Source organism: Drosophila ananassae, chromosome 2R (assembly GCF_017639315.1).
Source record: "Drosophila ananassae strain 14024-0371.13 chromosome 2R, ASM1763931v2, whole genome shotgun sequence".
In the NCBI taxonomy this organism is placed as follows: domain Eukaryota; kingdom Metazoa; phylum Arthropoda; class Insecta; order Diptera; family Drosophilidae; genus Drosophila; species Drosophila ananassae.
This window is the reverse complement of record NC_057928.1, coordinates 12,806,499-12,825,794: the sequence shown is the minus strand read 5'-3', so window position 1 is coordinate 12,825,794 and position 19,296 is coordinate 12,806,499. Positions and strand designations below refer to the sequence as shown.

The window sequence follows — 19,296 nt, the reverse complement described above, 5'->3', positions numbered from 1 at the left end:
CCATTCGCAAACAAGATGCCGCAGTGGCTGGTCATTGGAATCTCGGGCGTCACCTGTGGCGGCAAGACGACGCTGGCCCACAGCCTGCATGACTACTTCAAGGGCCTGAGTGGAGCACCGCTGTGGAACTCGCCCTACACCATTGGAGAGGTGAGACTGCTGTCGCAGGATGACTACTTCCTTCCAGTGGACGATAAGCGGCATCAGCGGAACGAAGTGCTGAACGCGATCAACTTTGAGCTAATCACCTCGCTGGACATGCCCAAGATGCTGAACGACATTGGGCACATCATCAAGGGCAGACAGGTGGCGCCGGAGCCTCAGGAGCAGCTGGTGACTGCGGCGGTTTTCGAGCACTACGCCCAGCAGTTCCAGCAGCAGTACCACTACAACGCCAACTACTACAAGCCAGGGAATCCGGCAGTAGGTCCCTACCACTATCCTTCTCAGCACCAGCAGCAGCGCCACCACAGCCATCACCATTCCCAGCAGCTCCACCAGCAGCAGTTGCAGCAACAGCAGCAACACCTCATGCGCATCAACGCCCAGATAGCCGCCCAGCTGCGGGACAAGAAGATCAACTTCCTCCTGGTCGAGGGCTTCATGATCTTCAACCAGCCGGAGCTGCTGGCGCTGTGCAACCTCAAGTACCACTTCCATCTGCCCTACGAGAAGTGTTTTGAGCGGCGCAGCAAGCGGACCTATGATCCCCCCGATGTCACCGGATACTTTGAGCTTTGCGTCTGGCCGCACTACGAAAGGAACTTCCGCGAGTACCGAGACTGCAAGGACATCACGTTCCTCAACGGCGAGATAGCCAAGGACAAGATCTTCAAGTTCGTCCTCCAGCGCATTGTCCACTACTTCGAGGAGCGATGCGACGTACCGGCAGCCGCACCCTCCGCATGCCCGCCGCAACAGAAGCGCTTCGGGATGCTCTACGTTGGCCCCACCAATAACAACATAATGCCCACGATCTGCCCGATGGAGCAGTAGATATCCTCTTTTGTACAATTGAATATTGTATGTATAATAATCTTGAACTCCCAAACGGTTGGGAATTGTTAGGATTAGTTGTCCCGCTTAGGAGGAGTTAGGATAAGGAGTATTCTTAAGTGGAGCCTAGGGTGGTTCGATTTTTGACGTAGAATCGTATACTGTAGATGAATAATAGTATTCCCATTTAATTACCCATTGAAATTAATAAAAAAACCAATAAACGTTTATACTTTGTACTAGAAAGTCGACCCACCCTAGATTACATATATAGATTGTACAATTTTCATTAGTTAGACTTTATTTCGTCTTACGATAGTAGTTATTATGGGTGACATGGTCTCTCTTGTGGAGAATGCTGTTGTAACCAGATTGTGAAATGAAGAAACCCGGTTCAGGAATTCGTATTTTAGCTGTGCTAACTATTTAACTTGTATTTTTTAACCATTACGTCATGGAAAACGTCGCGAAAAACTCCCGACACATTGTTGTTGGTGTGGGGGTTGGATTTAGTTTGTTTTTTTTCGGAATGGAATAGTTATTGTACAATATAATGGATATTTATATATATGCACCTTGTAAATACCTTGTAATATTTACCGAAATTTAAAACTAGGCACTAAGACTACGACCTATTAGAAATCTACATTTTTTTCTTGTGCGAAACAAAACACACAAACACGGATACAAATAAATAATTATTTAACCGCAAAATGGAAAGGCAGTACGCTGGGCGATCGTTTTCAAACTATTTAATTTGTTTATTCCGCTACAGAAGCCGACTGACGCGATCCCGCGATCAGGACAGGGCAGGGGTTCGTGGAACAGGACAAATAATAAATATATAAATTAAAAATACAAATCATTAAATATACAGGCTTGTTGTCATCGCTATGGGGGTAATATACTCGTTTCTCGTATGCTAGTTAGTGAAGAGGGGAGCGGAGTCCGTAGCCCGTGGCCCGTGGCCCGTGGCCCGTGGCGTGCCCATTTATTGCCAATTCAGTGAGTAGTTTGGTGTTCCAATCGTGGTCGATCGTGGCTACATGGATTATATCAATGTACGTTCTTTATGCTTACAATTATGGTAATAACTTTTTGCTTATATGATGCTTATGTTGATCCAGCTTCTGCTGCAAGAAAAAGGATAGGATCTTAAGATCAGAACTTACAGGCAGATATCTTAGAACTTACTCGTGACTCGTGCTGTAGCCTAGAGGGCATCCCAGTCGGTCTGACTGTTGTAGACCTCCTCCTCCAGCCACACCGCATAGTTGGCCTTGAAGTAGTCCGTCAGCTCGACTTTGCGATCCCACCACCCCGAGTGGCCAAAGAAGGCAAAGTCCGAGTGGGTGAGGATCTCGTCGCTGGGGAAGCCGCCTTCCACGCCGTAGTCGTTCAGCTGCTGCTGTTGCTGGTGCTGGTTGTTGCCACCGTTGCCGCTACCATTGTTCCCGTAGCCGTTCGCATCGGAACCATTATTGCCGCACCCATTATTCCCGGCCATCATATTCGACTGCTGGGCGTTTTCGGCGTTCTGGGCCGCCGTGCCGTTATTGCCACATTTCTGCGTCGCCTCCGGATATCGGCGGAGATTAAAGCGATCCACGCACGCCCGCAGCGTGCACTCCTCGGCCTGGAAGTCCCACGGACGCGATTCCAGGTCGTTGCCAAATGCCCAGTCGTCATTGAGACGATGACGGACCTTTAAAAAGATAAAACAATCTTTAAAAACTGAATAAAGAAAGTCATTCTATGTCCTCACCTTTGAGTAAATGGCGCTCATGGTTTTCATGTTAGACTTCCGCCACTGGCGACCCAAGTACTTGGTCTGCATCTTGAGCAGTTTCAGAACATACAGTTGCATCATCGCATGCCTCACTTTCAGGGTCTTCTTGAGAATCGGCGCCGACTTGAACACCACCAACATCATGACGCGCGAATGCTTCCACTTGATCAGCTTGTTTAGGATCCGCAACAGGTTGATGCAGGAGAAGACGTTCCGCCAGGAGTACGGCTTGTCGGACATCTCGCCGCCATACACAAAGCTATCGCCACTCAGATCCGGCTGCTCACCAATGACACACGACGGAAAGTCGAGCAGGGGAATGGAGTTCTTGGTGTTGACATACTCGGTGATTGTCTGGTTGAAGAACTTCAGGACCAGCGGAATGCAGTTGGCGAAGACCAAATGCTGGGACATGAACTCGAACTGGTAGACATGGTTAATCTTAAAGTGCTTGAGATACAGAAGGATGATGGCAGACACCGCCTTGACAATAATCTCCTTGTGCCGGCCCATGTCCACGGTTAGCTTTGTGGATTGCGTGGCCGTGAGGGGCATCTTCTTGGGCAGCACATCAGCCATTATGTTGATGCTCTCCGTTTTTGATTTGGATGTGGGCGAGGCCGCCAGGAGGACTTTGAGCAAAGCAATCATGTACTGCGGGAGATTTGGCAAAATGGCCTGGTAGAGCACTTCCGCCGGGGTTAGCTTGATCTCGTCCTCGTGCGTCGAGATCGGATTGCGGGCGATGTCCTCCTCCTTTTTGATCTGCACATCGGCTAGGCTCAAGTACATATGCCGCTGCAGGGTCTTGAAGCCCTCGTGGATGGGCTGCGGCAATCCAGCCAGGCTTTCGTGATCACCGATTAAGGAATACCCAATGAACTTGTTCCGCGAAATGTCCAGAAACTGGTCGATATCCTTTTGCCGCACCTTTGGCGTCCAGGGGAGTCGAGCTGTTATCTGCACTGGCGGCACAGCGGCGGGTGGTTGAGTCAAGCTCGGCTGGTTGTTCGGATTGGCCGTCGATGTAGTGGAGTTGGCAGATGAAGAGGGATCGTCGTAGGGGCGGTAGTACTGGGAGAGCTCCTCCTCGCCGTTGCTGCCATTTCCCCCGTTTCCTGAGCCATTATTTGCGTTCGCCTGGCCCTCGTTTCCGGTGATCTCCATGTCGATTTGCTCGGGCTCGTCCAGGAATCGCTGTTTCATCAAGGAGCGTCTGCAGAAAGTAAGAATCTAAGGTGAGTCTATTATTCCAACTAAAAACGCGCCAAAACCTACTTGAAGTTCTTCCTGGGATACTGATTCTCCAGTATGTCGGTGGCTGTGGCCGGCGGCGAGCTGGCCCGCATGCACTTGGTTACCTCCAGCGTGTCCTCGGTGATCGGCTCCAGGCCAACCTTCTGTCGGTACTCGTTTTTGAGATTCTTGAGCACATCCATGCCGCCCAAGCCCAGCAGAGATACCTTCCACAGCAGCAGGACCACTTTCTTCATCGGAAATTGAGGGGCGGCTCCGCTACAGAATCGCGTTATCATCCCCAGCAGTTTGACGGCCAGCAGTTCACCATCGGGCAGTGGGGCATTGATCTCCTGGACGAACGACTCGGCCAACTCCTTGTAGTCTTCGCTGCCGCGATCCCGTTCGTCGCGTATCGTCTCCGTGATGATGTAGAGCACGGACAGAATTACCCGAATGTCCGTGGAATCCACCAGAGTGACATTGGTGATCTTAATCGCTACTATGTCCGGCGAGCAGGCGCTCTCTATCTCCATGTTGAGGAGGTCTATGAAGGAGGCGAAGACGCCTAGCTGGTGGAGCACCAGCACATTGTCCCTGGTGATCTGATGCTGCTCCTCGTCCGATTGTACTTCCGCCCAGCAGCCCTGGGCCAGATACAGGATACACCTGGCCGCCTGCATTCGAAATCTGCGGTCGGAGACCTCCAGTTGGTCCACCAGCTTCATGATGATGCCCCTCTGGGCCGCCGCGTCTTGTTTCTGCCAATTGGGAGGCAGGTCGTAGAGCTCCATCTGATCCTCGAACGCTTTCACGTTCATTTGGAACTCGACGAACTCCGTGTAGCTGTAGAGTTCTGCGATCTCGTTCTGGTAGCCGTCCACATCCGCGTACACGAAGTCCAGATCGGGGCCATCGCAGTTGGCGTCCGCATCGTGGGTGTCCTGCTCGAACGAGTTGTTTATGGATGAGAGCATCATCTGGATGCGGTTGCTCTGCCAACGGAGGAGGATAGTTCGGATATAGGGTGCTCGCTTGTAGTATTGGTGTGTGTATGTGTGTATCCTGCGGCTGTGGGCAGTGCGCCTGGCTGGGCGTGGCTGCGCTCGCTGGCTACTCCCGTCTCTGAGTCTCGCACGTTGTGTCTAGCACGCAGTCATCTCCCCCAGTTCGCTGGCCAGCATTTCACTTGATAATTTAGATTGCAAATCTACAATTGCCAAAAACAAAAACACAAGCACACGCACAATGGAAAGAAGAAAATTTAGCGGTGTGACCGTATAGTGCGTGGGTGAAAAAAGCTGAAATATCGGTTTACTCCGGCTGACAGTCTGGCAACTGTGAATGAACTAGTATGGCAACGCCATACTCGATTGGCAACCCACACCTATATACAAATATATGTACAGACACATATATAAATAAAAAGCCCTCGAAGCGCCGGTCATAGTTATTTACTCTCTCTCAGCATTACGACATAAGTAAGCCAAAACAATAACCGATCCAGACAACTAGCCTACAAGTGTTTTTCGGCGATAAAGCATATCAGCTATAATTTTAGCTTCTTTTCGAACAGCTGTCAGAATAAGAGAAAACCGAAAACAATCAGTCCCACAGCCTTTTGTACTTTGCCCCGGCTTCCTGTACATATCAATTGCACATCAGCGTGAGTTGCAGAAAATCTGCGGCAACATAGTCATAGTCACTATATGTGCATTCCTCCCACAATCGAAGGTGGTGAAATCGGAGATATAGTAGCCATGTACGGCCGCTCCTTCCTGCATTTTCTGTTCGGGTCAGTCGCCATTGCCCTGGGCTCGTACATCTACTTCACCATGCAAGTAATTACCCCACAATAACCAGAATAATACTAATCGAACAATCAAATCCGGCTTGCATGTGTAATGAAGAGCGCTACTTGCGTGGCCCAATCACGACAGGGCAGTAATAATGACCCATTGTGCGGCAGGAAATGAAGGGTGACTCATCCGGCTAATAGGCTCCACTATTTGACTTTGACCCCTCATTATATATGCATCCAGATTTTAGATGACTAACCCAAGGTCAAGGGGGTATCAAGGTTCTAGAAATGGGTCCAGACCACACCATAATTTATGGCTATTTTTAGATTTGTTTCGAAATCTTGGACAATTTTTCACAATAATTATGAAAAGAAATCATTCTTGAAGAGGTCTAATCAACTAACCCATCATAAACTAACAATTAATAAGGATATCTTCCAAATGAGACACTTATAACTACCATTTCCTTCCAATTTGTTTTCGAATTTCTCAATTATTTTGATTTTCTAAAACCAAATAATCACTATAAACCATAAAAAACACCAGAGATCTTAGTAGTACATTCAAATACTATTACTTTCTAAATAAATAATTAAAATAAATAATAATACTGGTTATTTGCAGCTTTTGAACCATGAGTATCAGGCAGTTTCAGACCATTTCCCGACAGGCCTTCAGGTGCTACTCAATGCGTTCTCTGGTGGACCTGGGCCAGGCTCAATTGCAGCGCCTGCCCCTCCGCTTTTGCTCCGTTCTGTTGCCAGTCAGTTGTGCGGCCAGTGCCGTCACAGCCTCCACACCCACGTCCCCCTGCTCGGCAGCCCAGTACTCCACAGCAGCCGCCGTGAGTCGCGCCAGTAGTTCTATTAGATGTTTTCTTAATCGTTGACTAACTCAGTTGCTTTGTCTTTCTGCCGAACTAAAAGTTGTTGCCTCTGCCTGTCTATCCTTTGTTTTGTGCGATAGATATATGATTTTAAAAACATGTTTTGCTTAAGAATCAAATACTCAATTCCAAACTCATGTCTCTCATCCCTTTCAGATCGACATGTCTAACGGAGACTACAAGAACGCCGCCTCGATCTACGAGTTCACCGTAAAGGACACTCATGGAAACGACGTGTCCCTTGACAAATACAAGGGCCAGGTGGTTCTGGTGGTTAACATCGCCTCCAAGTGCGGCCTGACCAAGAACAACTACCAGAAGCTGACCGACCTGAAGGAGAAGTACGGTGACAAGGGCTTGGTTATCCTTAACTTCCCCTGCAACCAGTTTGGATCCCAGATGCCGGAGGCTGATGGCGAGGCCATGGTCTGTCACTTGCGCGACTCCAAGGCCGATATTGGAGAGGTGTTCGCAAAGGTAAACAATGTTTACTCATCCAGATAGAATTTGTGATTAAAGTCTAAGTCACTTTCTAATCTTCCAGGTGGACGTGAATGGCGATAATGCCGCCCCACTCTACAAGTATCTGAAGGCCAAGCAGACAGGCACTCTGGGCAGCGGTATCAAGTGGAACTTCACCAAGTTCCTGGTCAACAAGGAGGGCATCCCCGTCAACCGCTATGCCCCCACCACCGATCCCATGGACATAGCCAAGGACATCGAGAAGCTCCTGTAGATCTTGATAAGCTCTGTAGCTGTAGCTGTTGGCTGTTTCATGCCTTGGACTGTGTTTATCGCGTAGCATTAGCTTGTAATTGCTCGGCCACGGATGGTAGTTGCGTGGTGGCTGGCCACATGCACCAAATGTCTGCATACCTATATATTGTATTCTCTTTTACTGGTTTTTGATTCCCACTCACAAACATAATAAACGCGAATTGTGGTTACCACACATGCCTACTCGTCTCAATTAATGATTCAGGGCACAATCTATCCCACTTACCGACGGAGTAACAACAAACATGCGGCCATTTCGACCTTTGGAGCCGGTATCCGTTCCATAATATTCTTGTTTGCTCTGCGCCGCTGTCGAGGATCGGACAGCATCCATTTCCAGGTGCACCAATTGCCGCCAGGACTGATCAGACGCAGCTTCCAAAAAGTCTTAGAAACTGTCTTGAAGTTGGGTGTTGGGAGCTTTTGTATTTGTTGTTCAGGTTTTGAGTTTGACTGTCTTATTAAGGAGAGGGGGATTAAAAAAAAAAGATACTTGATTTATGAAAACTAAAGTAAAAAGTATCTTTTAAAATATATATTAATAACTACCTAAAGTATGACATTAATTAAACTGCAAAGCATATTTTCTGACCAGTTTTGTTCAGTTTTTGTTACCATATTCAGGTTGTCCTCAGTTTTCAACGCATTTCCAAAACAATAGGATCGTACCTTTCTCCAATTTTTACCCTCACTTGGTATGCTCGCCCACATTTGGCTTTGGATTTATGATCTCAAAAAAATACAAAAAAAGACAGAAAAACTTCACATTAACCTTTACCTTCTTTCCGAATCCGAATTCGAATGCTCGCATTTGCAAAATGTTCGCCAAAACTTACTTGGATTTCGGTTGCGCAAATTTGCCTGAGCAGCACCCCCAAAAAAAAACCGTCCGATTTCCATCGCACATGTGCAGTATATGTATGAGGAGATCTCGATCCTCTCCAGCGGCAGTTCAACGTCTCGGCTCGGATTTCAAGTTCAAACTAGTTGCCAGCGAAGCGGCGACTCCGACCTTCCGACAATTACATTAAAATGCAGCACTGCCCAATTACGGATGCATCGAAATTCGCAGTTCAGACGACATATCAGTTGGAAAAATTTATAAGGATAATACCTATTTGAAAGTTAAGGCTTAGAGAAGTCTATAATACTTGATACTATAAGACTTAAGTGGAGGAAATCTAGGATAAAGAATAGTTTAGGAACTAGGCTAGTCATCTACGGACTTTAGGAACTCTAGGAAGCTTTAGAAACCTCTCTAGGAACCTCTAATCCTAGTTTTAAAATAAGGAATCTATTTTATAAATTTAACTGAGAAGGTTTTCAGATTATGTACTAAGGTATTAAAATAATATTATTCTTAGTTATATTATTAGTTTCCAATACTTCTTTAAAACAAAATAGAAAACACTTGAATTTTAGAACAAGTAGATATTGAAGATATGTATGTATTTAATACTATGAATTCATTTTTAAAATCTGATAAATCAGACACTTCTGATCTTTAAGTTTTCGAATCCTATATATTAAGATTTCTTCGTTGCACTCTTTTCTCTCAGTGCAGGAACGTGCCACACAAGTGTGAAGCGCGGACAGCAATTTGTTGAATGCATCATCGATCAACTGCAATCGCAGAATCGCCGGGTCGGAATGCCTTTAATTGTAGAACTGGGGCAAGCATCTGAGACTCATCCCTAAACAGTTTGTCCAGGTCAGCGGAGTAGCTATTGTGGGGCTGGCTTTTCTAGCTTTTGTCGCTTGACTTTGACACTGATCGCGATTGCGATCGCGATCGCTCCCCCAATTCCACCCGAAATCCAAAATCTGTATAAATATGCGGGGCACACTCCATCGATCGATCAGACAGTGAGTGCTTCGAGTTGGCAGTGGTCAGCGGCGAATCGATTAGTGGAGTGAACTCAGGATAGGAACAGGATAAGGACTTGGATCATGGAGCGAGGAGTGCTGCTGGTGCTCCTTTTGGTGGCCTGCAGCCAAATTGAAGCAGCCACCCATGTGAACATCTCGATTGCCCAGCAACCGGCCACTAATCCGGCGGATGTCAAATATGTAGAGGGTCGGGCGCCGGCGGAACTGAGAGCCGGTCCTGAAAGGGATGGGGAGCAGTCATTCCAGCGCATCCAGGAGCGACCACAGCTCCAGCTGCAGCAGCAACTGCAACCCCAGCAGCAGCAGCAGCAACATCAGCAGCAACAGGTTGTCCAAACTCAGCAGCAGCAACAGCAACCGCAGCAGCAACTTACTCCCCGCCAGGGATTGGGTCTCCAGCCTCCGAATCAGGGTGTTCTCCAGCCCCCCGTCTCCAAGAACGGACGTCTGCCTCGTCGCCGAGGTCATGGAAGACGTCCCTCTGTCGTCCAACAGCCGCCTAGTCCTCACAGCGGGCAGTTCCGCCAAAGGAACCAGCAGCTCCGCCAGAACCAGGAGTTCGAGCGCTACATCCAATCCTATCACAGTCATGGACCGACTGTTGAGACGGTCAGTATCGTAGAAGCATCATGGATCATGGATTAAATTTCACCCTGTTACTTTTATGATTTCAGGTCTATGAGTCCTCGAATCCTGCCCCTCAGCGCTACACCCAATCCAGTTCGGGTGTGACCTCGTCGTTGGATGATTCCGCTCCTCAAAAGGTTGTTTCCATCGGAGGCAGCCGCTCCCAGCAGCTCCGCATGTTTGAGCGCCAGGTTGCAGCTCCAGTTCCCGCCAAGGTTCAGGCCGGTGCCAATGTGGAAGTGGTCCAGGACAGTAAGCCCATTTATGAACCGCAAGCTCCTGTTCAAACGGCTAGTATTGCTCCGCCTGTGAGTGCCTCATCCTCGTCCTCCTCCTCTTCGTCGGCAGCTCCCAGTTCCCCAGCTCCAGCTCCAAACTCCCAGCCTTCGGAGCCTGCTTCGGGCTACGATTCCTCGCCTCTCTTTAATCCTGCCACCAGTTACAATCGTCCTACCTACGATCCCAGTGGCTACAACTACGAGGACGCTCAGGAGGTGGACTACCAGGATCAGTATCCGCCAGAGGTCAGTGACGACCAGGGATACGAGGACTATGGCGAGCAGTCGGGCTACCAAGGCGGATCAGGTTACCTGCCACCTGCTCCCCCGAGGACTTACACTCCTCCGCAGCGCCCGCTGGTCACCAAAACCATCCAGATAGTTCAGCCTGCTCTGAAGGCCAAAAAGTACGAAGTCCGTCATCCGGCCATCCAGAAGGAGTTCTACGACATCGAAGAGCGGGTGGTGATCAAGCCAGCCGGTACTCTGGTGGTGGAGCTGGAACACCCGGTCGCTAAGATACCCAAGGGTGAGACTCTGCTGCCCCTGGGACATCCTCATCCGGCGGTGGCTGCTGCCTACAGCAACAACAATGGTCAGATCCAGACCCAGAGCTACAACAACAATGGCCCGGAGTACAGGCCCTCCTACGAGGTTCCACCAGCTGTTAAGGACCAACAGGCAACTACTATTGGATCCAGTGTGACCACCATGCCTTCCTACGACCAGGCGCCCAAGGACGAGTTCGTAGAGTCCCGACTGCAGCAGCAGAAGCCTGTGGGTGATGTCACTGACGGTCGTCCCAGCAGCTCCTCCTCCTCTTCCTCCTCCTCCACGGTTTCTGCTGTGGATGGAAATGGAAACTCGATTAAAATCAACGCCAAGCACCTGACACCCAACATGATCCAGCGAGCGGAACCCGAGCAGGACTACCCCAGACAGGGAGGTCAGAGGGCCTATCAGCAGAGGAACAACTATAACCGCCAGCCGTACAATGAGGATGATGACTACTTCTCCGGGGAGTACCTGCCCAATGTGAATGCCGGCAGTGTGGACGCCAAGCCAGCGCGTCTGGAACTGGCCGAGAAGGAGGAACGACCCACTCAAATTATTAAGCACGAGCACAAGATCCATCTGCCGCCATCGCAGCACAACATCTATCTCGGACGCAGCCGGCAGACTCCTCTGAAAGAACGGCGAATCCAGGAGGTACCGGCTCAGGTGAGCGAAATAAAGCCTTATCTTAGGAACCATGAGGGACCCACAGTTGTGTATGCCAAGGTGCCCGCTAACAGGGCCTTCTACTCTCAGTCATCACGATCGAGGAGTCCCTTGGCCGAGAACCTCGAGTACAGTGCTCCCTATTCCCAAATGCGCTTCAGTCCCGAGAACCAATCTTCCCGACTAGTGGAAGCCCCGAAAGAGGAGGTCAAGCAGGAGAAAGAGTCCCAGAACACACACATCCAAATCCAAATAGGCAACGAGCCGGAAAAGCCTCTTATGGTAGCCACCACAGTTGCTCCAGATTGCGACAAGGGTCAGCAGCGCTTGGAAAAATCTCAACGTCTGGTCGAAGCACAGAAAAGCGAAGTGGCCGCCACCCAGGCCACCCCGTCGCAGTCCCAGGCCCAGCCTGATGTAGATGTGGCCCTCAACGGAGCAGCCGGTCATTTGAAGCCCAATGAGCGGGTTATTGCGGCCACTGCCGCTCCCACAGACGCGGCGGCCACCAGCGAAACCTTCCACAAGCGACGCATCGTGGTTAATCATCCCTTCCAAACGGTTCGAGAGGTTGTGGAGCACGAACCGATCACCAACTACCATCAGATCCAGGTGAATGAACCGGCACCGCCCTCGCTCTACCATCAGGCCTACTACCAACCGGCCCAGCAAACTCACGGGAGTCTGGTTCACTACCAAACCACGTCCACCCATGGCAATCTCTATGCTCCATACGGATAAAATGGAATCTAGGATGCCACCGAGCTCCAACGGCGAACGAATACGACCAATGCATTTTCATTGTTAATTAATTGCTATTTGTTATGTTATTTCTAATTGATTTTAGTTAGAGCCTAAGCTAGAACCCAAATTCGGTGGAAGGGCCCTTCCCATGCTGACCCTGATCTTCTCTTGCGTTAAATCTAGAACTAAGTGCAGATTTACTTGCCATTAATAAAGTGCATACAAAAATCCAAGTTTGATTACTATGTTTTAATATAGATTGCCTGGAAGACCCTACCAATACTTGGAGAAATCAAAAGCAATATTAATTATAAAAACATTACATTAAACTTTAATATGATATCACGCGTACGCACATGGCATATGTATGTATAATATACTATATATTAGGTATAGAAAAATATATTATTTTTGGTACCAGCCAGTGGTTTAAAAATGTAACCGTCTGGCATGTAGAGTCCTAAAAAATATTTCCAAAAATTATAATGCGTCATATAATTACGACCTCCTTGGCTTCACAATAGGCTCGTCGTCACTAGAGTAATCAGACCTCTTGGCATTTCGATTTTCCGCACTCAAGTGTGGCTCATCATCGCTTGACGTGTCTGTTTCGGAATCAGGATGACTTCTTCTTGCTACTTTACGTTTCACAAGCGCGTTATCAGAGTCCGAGTCGTCCAATGGATTGCCATCCACGGTTCGTTGCAACACATCGGCTATTTTCTCGTTTCTGGCGGAGATTTCATAGGAAGGTTCGGTTCGTGTAGATAAAACTGCTGCGGTAATAAGAGCCGATGTGGAGGGGGCATCCAATTCGGGTTCTGGAAAAACTCTACTTAGATTCAGATACAAATTAAATTGAAAGCTTGCTTACCCAGCTCGTTCAGAAGCTCGTGGTTTGCTTCACGCCGTTTGGTTACTACAATCGCTGTGACATAGAACGTGACTATGGGGAATAGTACAACCACACCCACGGCAATCAGAAAATTAATCAGCTTGACTTCTCGCTGGCAGCACTTGAGATCCTTCGACCAGTTGAGACGAGTGCGATTCATCTGGAAAGTAAAATAAATTAGAATCTAATCGGATTTGGGTTGGAAATGCGTATAAGAATTCGGGGAATCCCCTGAAAATATGATTAAGTAAATGAGAATTAACATTCTACTAACTATAGGTAAATTAAACGATAAATATAAAAGGATATTTGGGACGCACATTATCCTGTAGATCGAAGCAGACTTTGCCCTTGCTTCCCTTTTCCATGTCCATGTAGAAGTTGTTTAAATCCAAATAGGCTACCTTGCAGGCGATGCAAACATTTTGCTTATTCGAATGAAGGCAATCGCGTAAGGTAGTGGAGAGCATGTCGTATGTAACCGAATTGTTTCTAATGAAGCAGTCTGGAAGACAAACATGTTTAGATGCCTTGATTCAAAACCAAATTTCTCTTACGAACCATCACAGTTGGCCTTATCCCACAGTCCAGTGAGGATTCCTTGCGTGGTAGCTACTATTTTTATGCGATCCGAGTTCAGATACAGCTGAGAACAATTCGCATCCGCTGTTAAGGCTCCATATTCTACCTGAAGATTATGGTAGAGGTCCTTGCATCCGACACAGAGATTCACGGGCACAGACTTTACTGTGGCGCAGTAGATGAACTTGCTTTGGGCATCACCCAATTCTTTCACCATTACCGTGCAGCTCTTGTTTTTGGTCGCCTGCAACAGGTGAATCTGGCAGAGGGTTAGAAAAAGTCCCAAATAAAAACAAAGATTCTTCATGTTTTGGTTTTCGGTTTCTTTCGAAGGAAATGATAACTATGGATGGCACCGCGATTGCGGCGGTATTTTCAGTTTATAAAAAATACTAACTTTAAATACCAATACATATAAAAATAAAAGAATAAAATATTATATATATTTATTAATAATAAAGTTATGCACAATATGTCTTATTTAAATAGGAAATTAGAGCATATTTCAGTTAATGTTAAAAAATTTAACATTTTTGTACTATATCGAATGATCCAAGCAATCGGTGCAACTGCCATCTCTACATTCAAAGTTCTATCGTTTGTTTTGTCAGCTCTAACGACGAAGGAGACGAATTTGCATCATAAAATTCGATTTCAAGGTAAAATTTGGCACCATAATTCCCCGAATGACAGGTGCTGGGCTCTAAAAATATGCACAATTATGGGCTGCCAAAAGTGCATCGATCGCGCCCAACGGCAGACGTTCTTAGCCGCCTTCGTCCGCGGATCAGAGCAGTGCGAAAATTACATAACCTACGGGAGCATCTCCCAGTGTCATAATGTTTATAATAACTATTTGTGTCTTCATCCAAATATTAGTCCACTTCCTGTGCAATTTGTAACAACGTTTTCCCTTCCTTCCCACCAGCCTAAATCATGCGTCTGACCTCAATCCTGAATGGAGCCCACTTCGGCAACCTGGCCAAGGTGCACGGCATTGTTACCTACAAGCTGTCGCCTTTCGAGCAGCGCGCCTTTGCCGGAGCGATCAGCAAGGGAGTTCCTAACATGATCCGCCGTTTCCGCTCCAACGTCTTCATCGTTGCTCCCCGTAAGTTGTTCATTATATTTGAATACTTCAACCTGTTAATAAATTTTCATTCTGCAGCATTCATCGTGGGTTACCTGATCTACGATCTGACCGAGCGCAAGCACGCTTCCCTCCTGCGCAAAAACCCCGCTGACTACGAGAATGACGAATAAGCGATTGTCGGCCCAATAGCAAATAGTTATGTTAAACTAATTAATAAAACTAGACCCACAGTTCAAAAGAGTTGTGTGTTTCAGTGGCGATGAAGCTGAAAGATTCTTATTATCATTGGAGCTAAAGAAAATTGGTTCCTCAACTCTGTTTAGAGCTGGTTTGAAATGTTTTGCAACTTAACAGAGAGAGCAGCTATTTAGTTCCCAGCTATTAAATTTCAATTGGGATTTAACTAAGGACTAATACTATAGACTTTAAACTGGAAATGGAATTAATGTCACACTTTTCCTAACTTTATTCAACCCATTTTAAAATTTTGAAAAGCTAGTTTAATTTTTTCGTAAAAAGTATTCAAAACAGTTTTAAAAGCACATGAACAGCTGTTCCCTAACGGCGGACATTGTTTCGATAGTCACGTAACTATCGATAGCGAAATTAATAGAACATACACAAATTCTGCCCACCACTAGACCAATGGATTTTTTGTAAACATTAAATAATTAACTTAGACCTACTGAATATTAGTTTTTAAATGGACTGCTGCGGCGGCGAAGTACGCAGCGAGAGCATCTACAACATGCTACAGGCCCTGGTGGACTCCAAAGTAATCAACGTGCAGCTCCTGTCGATTGCCGTGGGAATTTTCTTCGTAGTGCTGCTACTGAAAAACAATTTTCGCAGCTTTTCCGGCACGTAGGCGCACGACTTTTCAGCTGATTGTTCCCGTTTTAGTGTTTAGTTTATGTAATAATGTAATGTACGCCGCCTAGCTAAGGATTAATAATAATTATAATTACTTGAAGTGAAATATCAACTTTTGTTTCAGTTCAACGTTTCAGCAGCACCCACTTTGTGACGTCACGCGCGCTATTTATGTGGTTTTGTGCTTTGTGTACTTATACGTCTCAGGGTCATCGGATTCGGGTTGGATACGCATTATAATTGTATTTGAAGGCCATGGAAACGGGTTTGACAGCCAAAACTTCTATTGGACGTGCTGAAAACCACCCTACAAGTAGATAATTTCATCATAAGTTACTGTGATTCATGCATTTGTTTATCAGATAAGACTTCTTAGTCAAATACTTGAAATAAGCTCGGAATCAGCAATTTGGAGTACCAAACCATGGTGAACTTTTGGCCCAATTGGCCAGAACGCAGCCAATCAATCTCAATTGCCGCCTGGCCACAAATGATTTCAATTGATGATCGAAGTCCCCCAGTGTCTGCACGCACTTCCTGGTCCTAGTGCAGCAAACAGTACCAGAATTAGAATTGGCATTAGAATTCAATAGACGCCTGACTTCTGCTCGGTTCTGCAATCCATTGACTCATTACAATTTATGGTACGTGCTTTTATGCAGATGTACTGCATTAGAAGCTACCCGGACCAGGCTGGTACATGCAAACGTGACCTGCTTACTCTCTGTCCACGGCTCCAAGGAAAACTGAAAAGCAAATAAATAAATCATTATAAAATTCATTCGATTACACAACTGCCGGCCAAAGGGTAGTGCAACAACCCAAAGCACTCTTTAATGCTGAATGGATTGCTCGAAAAATTGTCAATGAACTTAGGTGCGGAATTCTAAGAACTCCGCTGCAGGCCGAACTGCTGACTGAAGTTCCGTTTGGGACTTCTATGTGGGGGGAGTGAGCTTATATAAAAATTTAGGAAACATATTTATTGAAAAAGCATTTTTAGGCTGGGTTTCGTGGAAAGGTTTGTTACGAATTACAGAGAACCAAAAAATCTATCATTTTTGTTGGATATTAATTTGTAAAATAAAACATTTAAGATGATTGGAAACAGGTTAACACAAGAATTACTTTAAACCACTTTTTTTTATTAAATTATCCAAATACAAAAGTAATTTAGAGTTCAAGACAGCGGTTGAATCGTCGACTACGCTAGTCGAATAAAAACTTTTGTAAAATGATCAGATGACCTGTACGCCCGGATTACCCATCTCCGCCGCGATGAAGACCGAAGGATCGGGTTGAGTGGAATACGGGTAACCGAGGCGCCTTTTCAGCGCCGTGGCCAGGTAGCTAAAATTACTTGGTTGCTCTTCGACTGGATTGGGGACATATTCTTCACTTTGCTGATCGAGCAGATCCATATCGCTGGTGTAGGTGCACATGAGGTAGCCGGCATTAGAACGGCCATCAGGACTGCCACCGGAGAGTCTGGAGGCAGCAAGAACCTCTATGGGGGTTTCTTCCTTTTTAGTTTCCTCCGTATGGATGCCCTGAACAAGGACCATGAGTTCGGCGTGCTTGATTTCATACTTGGCGATTAAAGAGTTCCGGCGCTGCAACTTGCCCTCGAGGGAGGAGATTTTCTTCTTCATCTTGTCCACCTCGCCAGCACGTTGGGCTACGGTTCGCATTTCGTTTCGGACCTTCTTTAGTTCGTTCTCCACCAGCTCGGTGCCCTGCTTGACGTCCGTCATTCGCTGATGGTACTTGTTGCGGGTATGGTTGATCTGCTCCTCCAGGAAAGCAATGTATTTGTCCTGCTTGGTTACGTGTCGGTCGAGCTTCACGAGCTGGGCATTAACAGCTCGTGACTGCTCGTCTTCGCCACCACATTTGCGCATATAGGCCGCATGCTTGCGGCTCAATTCGTCCCGATCACATCGCACGGCAGCCAGTTCCTGGTGCAGTACCTGCACCTCCTGCTCCAGACGCGCCTGCGCCACATCCTTCTCCAGCTTGTCACGTCGTCGCTGGTCCTGTTTGGCGCGCAGCCTGGCCACCTCGCGGCGTAAGATGGTTATCTCGTGTTCCAGTCGCGCCTTGGCGCGATCATGAAGGGGCATCCTTGGGCAATGTTTAGATTCGCGTACGTACAAAGACAAAATTTCGCATGGGTTCTTTACCGGATGTATGTAACTAAATTTGTATTCGGAAATGAATTTCTATCGAACACCTACAGTCAGACACAGGATGTCTGGCTGTTTTGTAATTCTATAATGAGGCATAATTTGTAAAAAAGGTCTGAATTCCGATTGAAGTTTTTAAAAAAGCAAGCTTTATAAATCTCATATGTACCTAGATCCTGTTGTAGAAGAGAAATATAAGATTAGTCTTTAAAATAGGACCTTTGATTTTAAATCTAAATGATTGATGAATTAATTTTTAAGATCTTTTTTAAGAAATCCCATCCTCATCATAAATTTTCTTTAAAACTCTTATATTTTCTCGTAATTGTAAAATAATTTATTGGCTTAAGACAATACAACTCCTTGAAATCTGATCAGAAATCCTAAAAAATAAGGTCATCCTTCTTTTAACATTTCTGGTCAGATGTTGAGGAAGCCCTTGACTGAAGTAACCTGCCCAGTTTCTGTTTTGTTTCTTTAATGGAGGGGCTAGAAGAATGCAACTCCTCGACAGCATTGGTTATGTTGTTAAAATGGGCACCTATCCAGTGGGTGTGTTTGGGTTGGTCCCACCGATCCTGTCGAGCCTTAGCCAGCAGCTTCTGCAGCTGAAGCTCCAACATCTGGGCGTTGTTCTTGATGGTGGACACCTGACGCTCGTAGTGGAGCTTAAGTTCCTGCAGCTCCTGTTTCAGCTCTTCGATGATTTCCGCCTGCTGCAGGATAACCTCGGCCAGCATTTCGTAAGTGGGCTGGGACTCGACACTGGGACATGGTTCTGGTTGGCTTGGACGAAAGGAGATGTCCTTGGTTCCTACTGGTTTTTGGTCACCCTCCGAGGATCTCTTAATCGTGGTCTTCTTCCTTGCTTTAACCATCGTCTGACTCGACTTCCTGCTGGAGGACTCTGACGACTGCTTGGCCGTCTTTCGCATTTCAATGACAGCTCCTCGGAGCTGACTCAACTCCTTCTGTATCCTGGTTAGCCCCTCATTGGGTTTCTTCACCTTTTTGGTCATTTTAAAACGAATCTTTCTTTTTGCTTATTATTTCACTTTTTATTTTCAACGATTCACTGAAAATTTTTTCTCTAATGACTTGTTTGGCTTAGAAAGGTTATCGGTAGAAAGTGAAATTAGTTAACAACTTGCACCATATTTTTTAAACTCGGATTCTTATCAACTAATTTAAGCAATTTCCAACTAACATAAATACTCTATTTCATAAAAAATCAGTCCAAATTACTGCAATCAGTTTCAAACCGAGGCAACTTAATTTCTTGGAGGCAATAATTTGATAGCCTGAATATTTTTTTTGGATGAGTGAGTAGCTCTGGGCTTAAACATGCCACGCCCCCTACACTCCTGGTGGTCAAGAAAAGTATTCACTCAAGAAATTCACAAACATTTATTCTCAGGAAT

General features: G+C 46.5%; 9 protein-coding genes across 17 annotated transcripts; 5 read left to right on the top strand and 4 right to left on the bottom strand.

Annotated features, from left to right (window-relative positions):
* Positions 1-15: 15 nt before the first annotated feature.
* On the top strand, positions 16-1,408 carry LOC6493400. Its single transcript, XM_001957636.4, has one exon. It carries the CDS (start codon positions 16-18, stop codon positions 994-996), a length of 981 nt encoding a protein of 326 aa, XP_001957672.1. The 3' UTR covers positions 997-1,408.
* A 325-nt stretch (positions 1,409-1,733) lies between these two features.
* Positions 1,734-7,940, bottom strand: LOC6506548 (striatin-interacting protein 1 homolog). 3 transcript variants are annotated; one of them, XM_001957637.4, is made up of 5 exons: positions 7,713-7,940; positions 4,064-5,016; positions 2,762-4,001; positions 2,191-2,701; positions 1,734-2,129 (listed from the first exon to the last, which is right to left on the bottom strand). In XM_001957637.4, exons 1-4 carry the CDS (start codon positions 7,818-7,820, stop codon positions 2,210-2,212), a joined length of 2,793 nt encoding a protein of 930 aa, XP_001957673.2. In that variant the 5' UTR covers positions 7,821-7,940; the 3' UTR covers positions 1,734-2,129; positions 2,191-2,209. The 3 variants fall into 3 exon arrangements, with proteins under 3 accessions (XP_001957673.2, XP_014764810.1, XP_044570492.1); XM_014909324.3 differs by having other exon boundaries at positions 1,734-2,126; XM_044714557.1 differs by lacking the exon at positions 7,713-7,940 and having other exon boundaries at positions 1,734-2,126; positions 4,064-5,346.
* Positions 5,391-7,661, top strand: LOC6493401 (probable phospholipid hydroperoxide glutathione peroxidase). 5 transcript variants are annotated; one of them, XM_001957638.4, is made up of 4 exons: positions 5,391-5,502; positions 6,448-6,667; positions 6,866-7,186; positions 7,254-7,661. In XM_001957638.4, the coding sequence occupies exons 2-4, from the start codon at positions 6,458-6,460 to the stop codon at positions 7,443-7,445; spliced, it is 723 nt and encodes a 240-aa protein (XP_001957674.1). In that variant the 5' UTR covers positions 5,391-5,502; positions 6,448-6,457; the 3' UTR covers positions 7,446-7,661. The 5 variants fall into 5 exon arrangements, with proteins under 5 accessions (XP_001957674.1, XP_014764359.1, XP_014764360.1 ...); XM_044714558.1 differs by lacking the exons at positions 5,391-5,502; positions 6,448-6,667 and adding exons at positions 5,524-5,687; positions 5,756-5,862; XM_014908873.3 differs by lacking the exon at positions 6,448-6,667 and having other exon boundaries at positions 5,427-5,502.
* Positions 7,941-9,045: 1,105 nt separating the features above from the next.
* On the top strand, positions 9,046-12,479 carry LOC6493402 (altered inheritance of mitochondria protein 3). Its single transcript, XM_001957639.4, has 2 exons — positions 9,046-9,985; positions 10,051-12,479. Exons 1-2 carry the CDS (start codon positions 9,437-9,439, stop codon positions 12,241-12,243), a joined length of 2,742 nt encoding a protein of 913 aa, XP_001957675.1. The 5' UTR covers positions 9,046-9,436; the 3' UTR covers positions 12,244-12,479.
* Positions 12,480-12,554: 75 nt separating this feature from the next.
* Positions 12,555-14,093, bottom strand: LOC6506547. The gene is made up of 4 exons (XM_001957640.4): positions 13,703-14,093; positions 13,462-13,646; positions 13,121-13,301; positions 12,555-13,067 (listed from the first exon to the last, which is right to left on the bottom strand). Exons 1-4 carry the CDS (start codon positions 14,028-14,030, stop codon positions 12,745-12,747), a joined length of 1,017 nt encoding a protein of 338 aa, XP_001957676.2. The 5' UTR covers positions 14,031-14,093; the 3' UTR covers positions 12,555-12,744.
* A 159-nt stretch (positions 14,094-14,252) lies between these two features.
* On the top strand, positions 14,253-15,080 carry LOC6493403 (cytochrome b-c1 complex subunit 8). Of its 2 annotated transcripts, none has more exons than XM_014908875.3 (3): positions 14,253-14,382; positions 14,652-14,834; positions 14,892-15,080. In XM_014908875.3, the coding sequence occupies exons 2-3, from the start codon at positions 14,660-14,662 to the stop codon at positions 14,984-14,986; spliced, it is 270 nt and encodes an 89-aa protein (XP_014764361.1). In that variant the 5' UTR covers positions 14,253-14,382; positions 14,652-14,659; the 3' UTR covers positions 14,987-15,080. The 2 variants fall into 2 exon arrangements, with proteins under 2 accessions (XP_014764361.1, XP_044570488.1); XM_044714553.1 differs by lacking the exon at positions 14,253-14,382 and adding an exon at positions 14,450-14,518.
* A 272-nt stretch (positions 15,081-15,352) lies between these two features.
* On the top strand, positions 15,353-16,090 carry LOC116655776. 2 transcript variants are annotated; one of them, XM_044714554.1, is made up of 3 exons: positions 15,353-15,744; positions 15,814-16,002; positions 16,052-16,090. In XM_044714554.1, the coding sequence occupies exon 1, from the start codon at positions 15,520-15,522 to the stop codon at positions 15,682-15,684; it is 165 nt and encodes a 54-aa protein (XP_044570489.1). In that variant the 5' UTR covers positions 15,353-15,519; the 3' UTR covers positions 15,685-15,744; positions 15,814-16,002; positions 16,052-16,090. The 2 variants fall into 2 exon arrangements, with proteins under 2 accessions (XP_044570489.1, XP_032309936.1); XM_032454045.2 differs by having other exon boundaries at positions 15,814-16,090.
* Positions 16,091-16,813: 723 nt separating this feature from the next.
* LOC6506546 lies at positions 16,814-18,010 on the bottom strand. Its single transcript, XM_001957643.4, has one exon. The coding sequence runs from the start codon at positions 17,810-17,812 to the stop codon at positions 16,928-16,930; it is 885 nt and encodes a 294-aa protein (XP_001957679.1). The 5' UTR covers positions 17,813-18,010; the 3' UTR covers positions 16,814-16,927.
* A 159-nt stretch (positions 18,011-18,169) lies between these two features.
* LOC6506545 lies at positions 18,170-19,014 on the bottom strand. Its single transcript, XM_001957644.4, has one exon. The coding sequence runs from the start codon at positions 18,892-18,894 to the stop codon at positions 18,283-18,285; it is 612 nt and encodes a 203-aa protein (XP_001957680.2). The 5' UTR covers positions 18,895-19,014; the 3' UTR covers positions 18,170-18,282.
* Positions 19,015-19,296: the final 282 nt, after the last annotated feature.